Source organism: Ictalurus furcatus, chromosome 3 (assembly GCF_023375685.1).
Source record: "Ictalurus furcatus strain D&B chromosome 3, Billie_1.0, whole genome shotgun sequence".
Taxonomy (NCBI): domain Eukaryota; kingdom Metazoa; phylum Chordata; class Actinopteri; order Siluriformes; family Ictaluridae; genus Ictalurus; species Ictalurus furcatus.
In genome coordinates this window covers 18,364,438-18,377,365 of record NC_071257.1, presented here as the reverse complement: position 1 = coordinate 18,377,365, position 12,928 = coordinate 18,364,438, and the positions used below count along the sequence as shown (strand labels likewise).

General features: G+C 37.3%; 2 protein-coding genes across 3 annotated transcripts in view; both read left to right on the top strand.

Moving 5' to 3' along the window:
• The window catches only part of prkg1a (protein kinase cGMP-dependent 1a), an 84,513-nt gene extending 79,746 nt beyond the window's left edge, over nt 1-4,767 (top strand). For both annotated transcript variants that reach the window (XM_053621215.1, XM_053621213.1), the window contains exon 18: nt 692-4,767. In XM_053621215.1, the coding sequence (XP_053477190.1) occupies nt 692-790 (99 nt within the window). In that variant the 3' untranslated portion in view covers nt 791-4,767. The remainder of the gene's footprint in view (nt 1-691) is intronic.
• A 1,019-nt stretch (nt 4,768-5,786) lies between these two features.
• dkk1a (dickkopf WNT signaling pathway inhibitor 1a) lies at nt 5,787-7,435 on the top strand. The gene is made up of 4 exons (XM_053620105.1): nt 5,787-6,442; nt 6,576-6,711; nt 6,819-7,001; nt 7,096-7,435. Exons 1-4 carry the CDS (start codon nt 6,251-6,253, stop codon nt 7,431-7,433), a joined length of 849 nt encoding a protein of 282 aa, XP_053476080.1. The 5' UTR covers nt 5,787-6,250; the 3' UTR covers nt 7,434-7,435.
• The last annotated feature ends 5,493 nt before the right edge of the window (nt 7,436-12,928 follow it).

Sequence of the window (12,928 nt, the reverse complement as noted above, 5' to 3'; positions counted from 1 at the left end):
TCTGTAACAGTACAGACAGGGGTAATAGTTCCATAATAACTGTGTGTATATTTTGTGTGTAACTACACAGTTATTACAGACACTTAATATAAAGTGGGACTAAAGTGCTTAAATTATGAGCAGCTAGCCTGCTGACCATGCTTTTTATACAGCTTTAACTTTAACTATATTGTAGCATCGGCGAGAAAGAAGCTGGACCAGCAAGCATTATTAACACAGTGTGCTTGCGTTTTTATTGCCTAACACACACACATTTACAGCACAACAACAGACTTGGTGGTTAGCCGCAGAACTGCTCGAAGAGGGAAAACCAGCAGGTAGTAACAAAACCCACTGGGCTTCTGTTGAACAGTAAACAAATGTCGCATACTAATGTGCCTGTGTTACATGTTCTGGCATGGATAAACCCATAACACATTTCCTTTGAAACAGTATATATTTTTATGGATTAAAGAAAGACATACAGTATAACATGTAACTGGGGAGGCTCACAAGTACGTACATGAGCACATGCTACACTAAGACGCAGTGATGCTACAATATATAGAGGGGGAAACTAAAGTAAAGTTTCTATAAAAAGCGTGCATGCTACTAAAAGTAAGGTGCTGGATGATATTAAATTACCATTCTGTAGTGTATGTATATTTTGGTAGGATGGGATTATATGACCTGTTTTATGATATGCTCCCAGGTCACATCAGCAACAGACACAAGCAACTTTGACAGCTTTCCTGAGGACAATGAGGACCCTCCTCCTGACGATAACTCTGGCTGGGATATAGATTTCTAAATCTGCACAATAAAAGCGTATACACACCAAACTAAAGACCTGTTCCACTGTTGCCTGGAACAGAGCTGCTTCTTTTGGAACAGGCTGCATTTAAAACTGCTTAAGGAGAGAGAGAGTGCAGACCGGTCGAAGGAGAGAAAAACAAAACACTTCTTTTTAGTTTAATGTCGACTGTTGCAGGAGAGGAATTAAAATCCTTGTGGACTTACAATACTCGGGACTTCTTATACACCAGTCCTAATAACAAGGGGGGAATAATATATTCATATTGTGTGTGTATGCATGTATGCATGTATGCGTGTATGCGTGTGTGTGTGTGTGTGTGTGTGTGTGTGTGTATATGCATACCTGCCACAAGCCCTTCTTAACACAGGATATTGTGGATATGTTGTAGCAGGTTGTGACCTCACTTGATTACCTTTTGTCCATGATTGGCTGCAAGTCTTTCTAACTCTTGTGCAGACTACTCAGTAAAGTGTGTTACACAAAATTGGACTCAAACACTACACATCAAAGCCAGGATTCTGGGTGTCCAGGCTACTAATGTCCTAATGTTACTATTATAGCTAATCAGGTTATTACAGAACATGTACATAGTAATATATTACCCAAAAAAATGTTATGCTTTAGCTGACGATTATTAAAAAGCACAAATTGGTGTTGGATTTTTAATAATGCCTGTTAATACGTCTCAGAAGTGCCCGATGCAGATATTTGTATAATAATGTAATAATTACATTATTGTTGGGTGTAACTGAATTTGGCTGATATGGCTTGGGATGTGACCAGCCCAGAGTTTGTTTGGTTTCTCACAGCTCCGGGTGTGCCTCAGATTCATAACGTTATTAATATTATATGCCCAATGAGCACATTGAATTTAGGATAGTCAGCTTTTTATATAGTAAGATACAGCCTATTAGGCTACGTTCACATTACAAGGTTGAAGCTGGACCTTTTTTATTATTATTTATTTAAATGTGGCATAGACCTTATTATTATTCTTTGTGAACACTGAAATCTTCACACAGATCACTTTCATATGTGACCCTAAATCAACCATTTCGAAAACTGTCAGATATTTTTTTCTTTGTTCATATTCATGCACATATCACTGCTGGCTCTGCTCCCACACCCACACACCTCTCCACATAGACGTTTCAGTAATAACCAGAAAAAGAGCAAAGGCTATGCAGCAGGACTTGTTTCACCTTCTCACACTTATCATGAACAGCCCACAAGCTGCCTGCTGACCTCTAGAGCAAATAACCTTCGTGCTGATTTTATTGCCTGAGCAATGATGGATTGTCAAAAATATATGGTGAATTTGTTTATGTTTAGGGCACATGAGAATCATTATCCGTTTAGAATATGGTATGCATGTGGATTGCTCATGTGGAAGGCACAAGTTTATTCACATTAATAGCAGATATGGGTCACTAACTTATGAATGTGAGCTATCAAAGCTGATCAGACCTGAGCTAAGGAAAACAATGGAATTGAGCAATAAGGCTTGTAACGTGAACATAGCTGTACACCAATGCTGGAATGAGAAATAATTGTTTGTAACCAGTAACCACTGTGATCAGTCAGGTTTTTAGCAGGCCTATGAAGTGAGTCTTGAGGAACTGAGATTGTAACAGCCTCATAAGATATGATCAAATAGCTATAGATGAATTCAGGTGTTTCACAGATACAACATTTCACAGATTACATTAAAAATTAGCTGATCGTGAAAAGATACAGTGCCTTAAGTTAATGGCATCCTAATCCTCTCTATTGATCATCTGTGTGCTGCACCAAAGCCTAAATGCTTGCCATCACAACACATCCATTTCCTCTAGTATTGCAAACATGGTAAAATCTGTTTTAGACAATCTACAGTGAAAAGTCACTTTCCTTTTTTATTCTAAATCTGCACACAGCTAGACACTGTGAAATTTGACAGAGACACAGAACTATGTGTCCTTAAGGCATTATGTTGCCTCTGTATTTTTATGTCGCTTGACTTGCAGCATAGATGAAAACAAATACCACTGCATTATCTGACTGTTTCATCCTGTTTGTGAATTTGTACTGTGCTACAGTACCCAATGCTGAATATTATAACATATAGCATATGTCTTACTAAACTGCATTGAGGTGCCCTCCTCAGCTGAGTCCTCCCTTAACTACTTATTGATCTGACATAGTCACTGCAACTAAACCAAGAGGAGAAGGCAACCATGATTTGCAGTAACTTGTATCTAATGCTTACTATATAGCCCACAATGGACACAATATAAATCTGGGGCATTATTTATAAATAACCACTCTTTTTTTAATTTTTTTTTTTTTTAAACATTTGGTTGCTTTGACTGCCAGTGTTTGGCAAGGACATGTTTCATCTGTTAAATGCCAACAGTGTGATTTCTACCTACTTGAAAATGATCTAACCCTGTATGAGGATAATGAACAGTTCTTGAATTGCCTACACAGATTTGTTGTAATACTGTACATGTTTATCACGTAAATTGTAAGGCTGTTCAGCCCTAGCAGGCATTAACAATTTTACTGAAAACCATTAATATATAATGCCTTAGATAATTAAATGTCATTTCTTCATGTACAGTAGTATAAGACCTCGTCTTAACTGTCTTAACTCTTTCGTCTGCCTTTACTCGCCAAGTCTGCGTTGCATTTATTATTTTTATTTTTTTTTTTTGTCCTGAGTGGCATGATTTTTGCCAAGATATTTATTTTATATGACTGTATTCTGAGGTCCTTGTAGTGCAATGTCACTTGCAGAGTGCCTGTTATTAACTTTATAAAGCTGAAATAAAGATCATTTACTTTTAAGTGTTATGTAGCCCAGTCTCTCATTCTTTGATCTACTGTAGGTTTTCATTTAACGCCAACAGAGGGAGCCAAACTATTAAAAATCAGTGCTTTCATTACCTGCTCTTGGAATTTCACAGTTCTGCACAGTGTGGAATTATTATTATTATTATTATTATTATTATTATTATTATTATTATTATTATTATTATTATTTATTTGTTTGTTTGTTTATTTTTATTGCTGTAAAGCTTGTTAATAAGCTGGTGTGTTGGATCAAATGTGTTCAAAGCAGGGGAAACAAAATGTGCAGTACACATTACTTGAATTATGAAAACTTCTGGTAAATTAGAAATCAGAAGTTCCCTGCATTCCCTGTACCCAAGCAAAAAAATGCGGCAAAATTTCTCACCATGCCATAGTCCTGATTCAAACTGTCTTGAAAAGGTGTCTGTGGTTCTCATCTACAGATGCCCTTTTGTCCCTGCATTTTATTTTATTTTATTTTCATTTTTATTTTTTTACACAATGCAGTCTAATTGTTGGTTTATGCAGGTTAGTGATGCAACTTGTGTAACTTGTCAAGTAATATAAAAATAAATTAACAACAGTACTACAGGAAAAGGTGAACTACTGTGAACATTAACAAAGTCATTCTTGCAGCCACCATTTATTAACACTTCTTGTGATTCTCATCTACAGATGCTCTTTTGTCCCTGCATTTTATTTTAATTATTTATTTTTTGCACAATGCAGTCTAATTGTGAGTGTGTGTGCAGGTTAGAGATGAGCAAAAGCAAATTTGGATTTCAGAATAAAATGTGAAAATTATAGATAGAATAGATAGATAGCTAGTTAGCTAGCTAGGTAGATAGATAGATAGATAGATCGATCGATAGATAGATAGATAGATAGATAGATAGATAGATAGATAGATACTAATATAATAAAATAATATATAGTGCTATAATAATACCAGATAGAATTGAAGGTAGCCAGTGTAACTTGTCAAGTAATATAAAAGTAAATTAATAACAGTACTACAGGAAAAGGTGAACTACTGTGAACATTAACAAAGTGGTTCTTGCAGCCATCACTTATTAACACCTCTTGTGATTCTCATCTACAGATGCTCTTTTGTCCCTGCATTTTATGGGATCTCCAGCAGAAGAGCATGAAACCATTGCTGGCTGATAGCACGCAGAACGTTTAATCATCTACTGATCTTGATTCTGTAGAAGTGACGCTGCTCTCAGCCAAGGAAGCATCACTGTACATGCAACTCACTAAGTATGTCTGCTGGCAGCCGCAGTATCAATGTTATATCTGAAATAATTTCCCAGATATGTTCTTCCTGTCAATTTACAGGTGACCAGATCTTGGTTGGTCTTCTGCAGTCGGTACTCAACTCAACAAAAGAATTTACTCTAACAATGCAGGCATTAAAATGCAGACAAAAAATGCATTAAGAAATGCACAAGAAGCTAAGTGTGATTGTGACCTAAAGTTTGAATTAAGGGCTTTTTAAAACGTGACTAAAACTGTATTGTTTAAACAATAAACTTTTTCATTTTAGTTAGTATACTTATGTTTTATGCATGTTTTAATATGTTTAGAAATACACTTATTAAAATGTATTCCATTACAGCATACTAAATTGGAATTTGAAATGTATTACTTAAAATATACTTTTTATATAATACACTTAATTTGAAATGACACTGTATTACTTTAAAATGTACTATATATATATATATATATATATATATATATATATATATATATATATACATACATATATATATATATATATATATATATATATATATATATATATATATATATATATATATATATATATATATATATATATAAATACAGGCTAGTATTTAACGTGTACATAAAATGAAAAAAAAATACTTTTACCATCCTTTACAGAACATTAAATCTACTACTACTGTTAAAGCACTTAAGTATGCTTCCTTTTCACACAGGTATTCATTGCTCCACCTAGACATGGTTAGTAAAGATACCTCTAATAACCTTTCGTGTAAATATGGTGGGAAGCATCAAAATCTTGTACTGGTGTACAAAATCTTGCTACTGGTGCTCAAGCAGATTGAAACACTCTGCAAAAGTACTTTTCTTCCCATGGCTTGCTGTACTCCATGTCCAAAACACACTGTACACAGACATACAAGCTGTCAAGTTAATACCTTGTAGCTGTTTCGGGGAAGGTAAAGTGGAGTTTAATGATAGCCTTTAAACCCCGCTTAGGAGATGCATCCTAGTCTGCGCGTTTGTTTGGGAGGTGCGCGTTATTGCGACAGAGAACAAAGCGCGAGCGCGCGAGTGTGTGTGTGTGTGTGTGAGAGAGAGAGAGAGAGAGAGAGAGAGAGAGATCGTATCTTTTGAATTGTCAATTCTCTGCCCTCATTACCAGACACAGTTCCACAGTGAGGAGGGGCGGGTGTCCACAAAGTGCACGTGTATAAAGCCCATGCCCCTGTGTCGCTCTGCACACACGTTTTGTCGGACACTCGGATGCATCCTCCTCCCGGACACTGATCATCCACTCACACGCCTTGATTTTTTCCCGCGGCTACTTTGAACACACCGGCGGATTGATTTAACTGCGTTCAGGATATGACCATGAGGCCGCTCTGGTTGTCTGCAGTCGTAGCTGTGTATCTTGCTGTATGCATCTCTGACGCCGGATCTGCTTCCCGGAACTCCATCAAGAACCTGCAGCCTGGAGCAGCGGGAAGTCCGACCGAGCCGGTGAGCGCGAGCCCGCACGCGCCAAAGACAGAGCCGGGAGCCAAAGAGCGCACAACGGTACGTCAGTAATTCCACTCTCAAACTTTACTCTGTCATAAATCTGAGATTAAATTCAAATCAATGTCATTTGATCACCATGATGGGATTTGGGAGTAAATAGGCACTTGTATTTATTTCTCCCCTCCTTCAGCCTCAGAGCTGCGCCGGTGTTTCTCAGTGCGGTGTTGCTGAGTTCTGTTCTCGCGGGATTTGTCAGCCGTGCCGCAAACGCAAGAAGAGATGCGCTCGAGACGCCATGTGCTGCGCGGGAAACCGCTGCATTAACGGTGTGAATCGACCTACGAACTGCCCCTGCATCCCTAACACATGCCAATACACAAATAATAATAATAACACTCAGTGTTGGTGGTAACTTACATGCCCTCTCTTGCAGGTAATTGTGAAGCAGGTGAAGTGAACACCACTCAGTCTGTCAGCACTACAGTTAGCACTAAGCAAGCAACCAAAGTTCATGGCAATCATACAAGTGCATTAGGTGACCAAAACAAGACAGCGGTGCTAGAGCAGGCTAAAAATGCAACTGTCGTTTCTCCGAGGCCGGCTGAACCACTGAAAGGTACCCACTTCCCTTTTCTAGAATACTGCTGAAGAATTGACATGTAAGTTCTTTTCATCTCACAAGCACATCATTTCTATCTCGTGTTTTGTAGGTGTTGAAGGCCAGACGTGTCTGAGGTCCACAGACTGCTCCAAGGGTCTGTGCTGTGCTCGCCACTTCTGGTCACGGATCTGTAAGCCAGTGCTGACTGAGGGCCAGGTGTGCACGCGTCACCACCGTAAAGACACTCACAACCTGGAGATCTTCCAGCGCTGTGACTGCGGACAGGGCTTGATGTGCCGAGCCCAGAAAGAACTAGTGTCAGAAAACCAGCAACAGAGTATACTGCAGCAGCAGCAGCAACAACAGCAGCAGCAACAGGAACAGCAACAGCCACGCAAAAACAACAACAAAGCTACCAGAAACCTCCACACATGCCAGCCACACTAAGCCAGCAGGACTTATTTAGAACAACTGGCTTTTAACATGCCCACACTCACATACACACATATTCACACACATTCACATACAATCAATAATATGTGCATGCATGGACATACACAGAAGGGATACAGGAAAACTGACTCCCTGGAAGGATGCTCCATTAAAAGGATTGATCATGTTTTGCGGATGGATGCAGAAAAAGCACACCATGTGGAAGACTCAATGCAGGACTCTGCTGCTGAAGACTTTTTTGTTTTGTTTTGTTTCTTATCGGGGTCTTTTCAAAGGCAGAATGATGTTTCCCTTTATAAGGGAACTATAAACATTTCTTGCAGTAAATTACTGTATTGTATGTGGCACTTAACTGAGCTTATCAATTCTGTAAAAGTAGTATTGTGAGACAAGGTGCTGCATGACACTATGCTAATAATGTAAATATGCAAATGATATGATTTATATTGTTATTTACAGCGTTATATAAATACCCTATTTTTAATTTCAAACTTAATTGTTAAAATTTCGCTTTTATTAAACTATTACAGTTTGACCAGAGATTGTCTATACAGTCTCACAAGTTCTTCCTGAGACACTGATTCTTTTGGCTGTTCTCAGAGCCAACAAGAGCCTGTGCTAGATTTCACTTACTTTGCTGTAATGTTGAAAAGCCAGTTAACCCCTTAAACTCCCAAGACTCATCAATGTCTCCAGACTTAGATTCCTCCCTTTTGTAACTACATACTTTTTGCTAATACTTTGACCGTGTTGCTTAGTAATAACTAAAGATGAATAATGCAAAATAATACTAAACAGTACTGATTACTATGCTGAGACTTTAAGGGGTTTAAATTAATGATTAAATAAAATAAATGTCCTTACCAAATTTGCTATGTGACTTGAAGTAAGATGTCTTGCACTGTGTCCAGACTTCGGCCGAGACTTAGACAAACATACAGTTATTACAGTTTGATCACATTGGAATAATCTGGATTTTTCAGTCATTAAAAAACTTATTTAACTACTTAATATTTAACTACACAGTATAAGTAATACACAAAAGTTGTCACTCATAAAAAAAAAATTAAAAAAAACACTCACTTATATTTAGCAATAAGTGTAATCTTTATTCATCACAACTGTTTATTTAGCTACTAATCAGTCCTGGACAGCCCATTCCCTTGTTATTTCATTTAGACCCTATATGTTTTTTGGAATGCCTTCCTTGAATTCCCTGCTTTGCTTATCACAAAGTATTTCAGTGGGATTAAGGAAAGGACTTTGACTTGGCTATTTATAAAAACTGATTCTGAATTTTCTTATTATACACAGACATCCTGACATTCTTCTGTTCATATGTATGCCACCCAGGCCTTAAGGCAGGAAAGGAGCTCCACACCATTATACTCTCACCATGCTTGGGAAATGGGATGAGGTTTTAATATTGGTATCCAAACCTGTTTTCTCCAAACATAACACCTGGTATATTTGACAAAAGTTCCATTCACACAACATTTCTCCAGTAGCTCTGTAGAATATCAAAATTGATTTTGAGTGGTTTCTGCCACGATAACCACTCATATAAACATTGCACTTGTAGACTCATACCCAGACATTATAAACTGCAAGATCCTCAGCTGGCACTGTATGTTTCTTTGTTATCTGTGCATTCTGTGGTGTGCTCTTGCATTAAACATTGTCCCAATGGTGCTATTTTTGTGTTCTAAATGTAGAACTATCCTAAATTCTTAGAAATCCTTCTGAGGAAATTTCTCTTGATTGAGCCGTATTGTATTCAGAATTCAGTTTTAAAGACCAGGTAGCCCAAATCATGTGTTTAATATGGCACGGCAGTCCAAACCCACTGACTCGAAGATTTTTAATAGGTCATTATCATTATTGCATACTTTTTCTATTCATGTTCAATAAGGATATAGCAATGAGGTTTTTTTTAAATAATTAAGCAGTTTTGTTATTGTGATATGGATGATTCCATTAAACAGCCATTTATGTAGAAATCCACTTACTAATCCAGACTTACTGCCTAGCCTATTTATATTATCTGCTGGAATTGATGCCAATCTAATCTAGCATTAGCAAAGACAGGCTAAATTAGTTAAATATAGCTAGTTATTATTAGGAAATTAGCTCAACTGACATCATCTTGCCTTTTGTCAAAGGAAATACCACATTTAATTCAAGACTTAAACTTTTTCTAAGGTAGGGCCTGGCTGCTCATTCTCAAGTTCAGCACTGCAGTCTTATGGCTTATCTATCTTCAGATAGACATGTAGACATATAGACATATAGACATATAAACATATAGATAGATAGATAAATAGAGTGGGGGAAATAAGTATTGAATGTGTCAACATTTTTTTCAGTAAATATGTTTCCAGTGAGGTTATTCCCATGAAATTTTCACCAGACTTTGTTATTAACACGAGAAATCCACACATATAAAATCCAAACATTAAAATCAATAAATGAAGTCATGTGTAATAAAGTGGAATGACACAGGAAAAAAGTATTGAAAACGCTAATGGAAATTTATTTAATACTTAGTGGAGAAGCCATTGTTTGTAATGATCGATTCAAGACACTTCCTGTATGAAGAAATTAATTAGCCGCAGTATTCAGCTGTGATTTTGGCCCGTTCTTCTAAACATATTGTCTTTAAATCTTGTTCAAATGGATTCAAGTCAGGTGATTGACTGGATCATTCTAACGCCTTGATTTTTGTTTTCTCTGAAACCAATTGAGAGTTTCCTTTGTTGTATGTTTTGGATTGTTGCCCTGCTGGAAGGTCCACCCACATCTCATCTTCATCATCCTGGTGGATGGCTGCAGATTCTTCTCAAGAATCATCGGGTAAAGGGCTCCATTCATCATTCCTTCAATTATATGAAGTCTGCCAGTACCATGTGATGAAAAACAGCCCCACACCATGATGCTTCCACCTCCAAACTTCACTGTTGACATAGTGTTTTTAGATTGATGTGTGGTGCCATTTCTTCTCCAAACATGGTGTGTAGTGTGACAGCCAAAAAGTTAAATTTTGCTCTCATCTGACCAGACTACACTCTCCCAATATTTTATATTTTATATTTATGTCCAAATGAGTTGTAGCAAACTTTAAATGAGCTTCGACATGCCTTTTCTTTAGTAATGGAGTCTTGCGGTGTGAGCGTGAGCAGTGGAGTGCATTGTTTTGTCTGTGACGATGGTACCTGCTGCCTCCAAGTGTTTCTGGAGCTCTTTGAGTGGTCCTTGGCTCTTGGGCTACTCTTCTGACTATTCTTCTGACTCCCTGGTCAGAAATCTTGTGAGGAGCTCCTGTGTGCGGTTGGTTGATGACGAAATGATGTTACGTCCACTTGCGGATAACGACCCCAATGGTGCTTACTGGAGGATTCAGAAGTTTTGACATATGTCTGTATCCAATTCCATCAATATGTTTCACAACACTAAGGTTGCGAAGGTCTTGGGAGAGCTCTTTGTTTTTACCCATCATGAGATGTTTCAAATGTGATACCTTGGTAATGAAAAGCCTTTTCATAGACTATCAATTTACAAACCCAGCTGATATTAATTTACACAGATAAGAGGTATAATTACTTACGGATTTCAGCTGGTTGCTTGCATTACCTTGCTCTGGAGAACTGCTTTTTTCTTTGTGTGTTCAATACTTTTTTACTGTGTCATTCTACTTTATTACACATAACTTTATTTATGGACTTTAATGTTATGAATTCTTTATTTTTCCCGATTTCTTGAGTTAATACAGATGTCTGGTGAAAATTTCATGTGAATAGCCTCATTGGAAATATATTTACTGAAAAAAATGTTGACACATTCAATACTTATTTCCCCCACTGTAGAAGTAGCATTCAGCTGCACACAAATAGTGTTGTTTGCAAAAAAAAAACCTTGAGTACCATGAGAAAGTCAAAGCAGACAGCAATCTTGATTCTTGATAGTTTTTTTCTACACTGATAAACAAGACAAATAAAAATGTAAGGAGCAAAACTTCCAAAAATCATGTAAAGTAAGAGTACAAGTAATCAATTTTAAATATTACTAAAGTAAATTTTAATATTACTAAAGTACAACCTTCACACTAACTGTTCCTCAGTGGTGGAATGCACTTCCAATCTCAATCCGGACCGCGGAATCTCTCACCATCTTCAAAAAACAGCTAAAGACCCACCTCTTCCATGAACACCTAACCAACTCATAATAAAAAAAATAAATAAATAAAAAATAAAAAACAATAAAATGCACTTACACCTCTACTCTGCACTTTGCTTCTTCTGGAATTCAATTAATAGATCTTGTATGGTAGCACTTCTTGTATCGTTCTTTGCTTGATATATCGCTTTGCTTGTATCTTTCTCATTTGTAAGTCGCTTTGGATAAAAGCATCTGCTAAGTGAATAAATGTAAATGTAAATGTAAAGTAAAGTACAAAAACATCAAAATATTACTTAAGTACAGTAACAAAGAACAATTCCTCAAATGTTAATGACCCTTGTTTATACACAGTTTGTTTCAGTTTTAACAGAGCAGTTCATGAGGCCTAGCTTTGATAGGCAGTGAATCATCCCACCTGGGCCATCCAGGAGGAACCTAATTTCATACATTCAATTGTATCTCAGCACTTCACATTGGTTTATAAATCTGTGCACAAAGGATCTTCAGACCTGAACCTGTTTTGATTGTCACAACATGAATAAGGCATGCAGTGGCAAAAATCATTCAAACAGCAGAGTTTAATCATTATTACCTAAAATAAATCCATGCATTTTACCAGCACAATGAACAAGTCTTATACTATTCTGCACTGAAATAGAAGAAACTACTTTAAATAGCTTATCATGTTGCATGGTCTTACACAACATTTCCCCTGGGAATTACTTGCCTTTGGCCCCATGGAGGAAGTCATCATGTCAGATAAACAGGTTGCGGAGAGTGTTCTGATGGTGACATGTAATCCCTTGGGCAGCCATATCCCAGTTTGATGGGAAAAAAACACCCGACCACATGAAAGCTGAAACACAGCAAAACAGCAGGAAACTACAAAGCCAACAGGAGGATAGAAAATAAAAAGAGTCCAGAGGAAGTAGCATGGGTTCAGCTGCAAGGACCTTCTCTTCCCTTCCTTTGGTGTGCCTTGGCTAACTTCTAATTAGTCCTGCAGCCAGGCCTGGGTTGCAGGTTAATCATAGAGATATCTTATCCTCTAATTACTTTATCATACCCCATTGCTGACACACAGGTAGCATGTTCAGCAAAGGGTATTGCGTACTAGGGTGGTGTTTGGGAGGTTTACGCTAAGGTTGTGCCAGCAATTATTATATGCAATGGAAATAAGGTTAGGAGAATTATAGTGTAATTTTTTCCCTTACTGTGTAATTTAATGTAGGCCTAACATGGAATAAAAAAAAATATCTGCATTCCTTGTCAGAGTGTTCTTTTTTGGAACTGGGATTGAAGTTGTAGTAAAC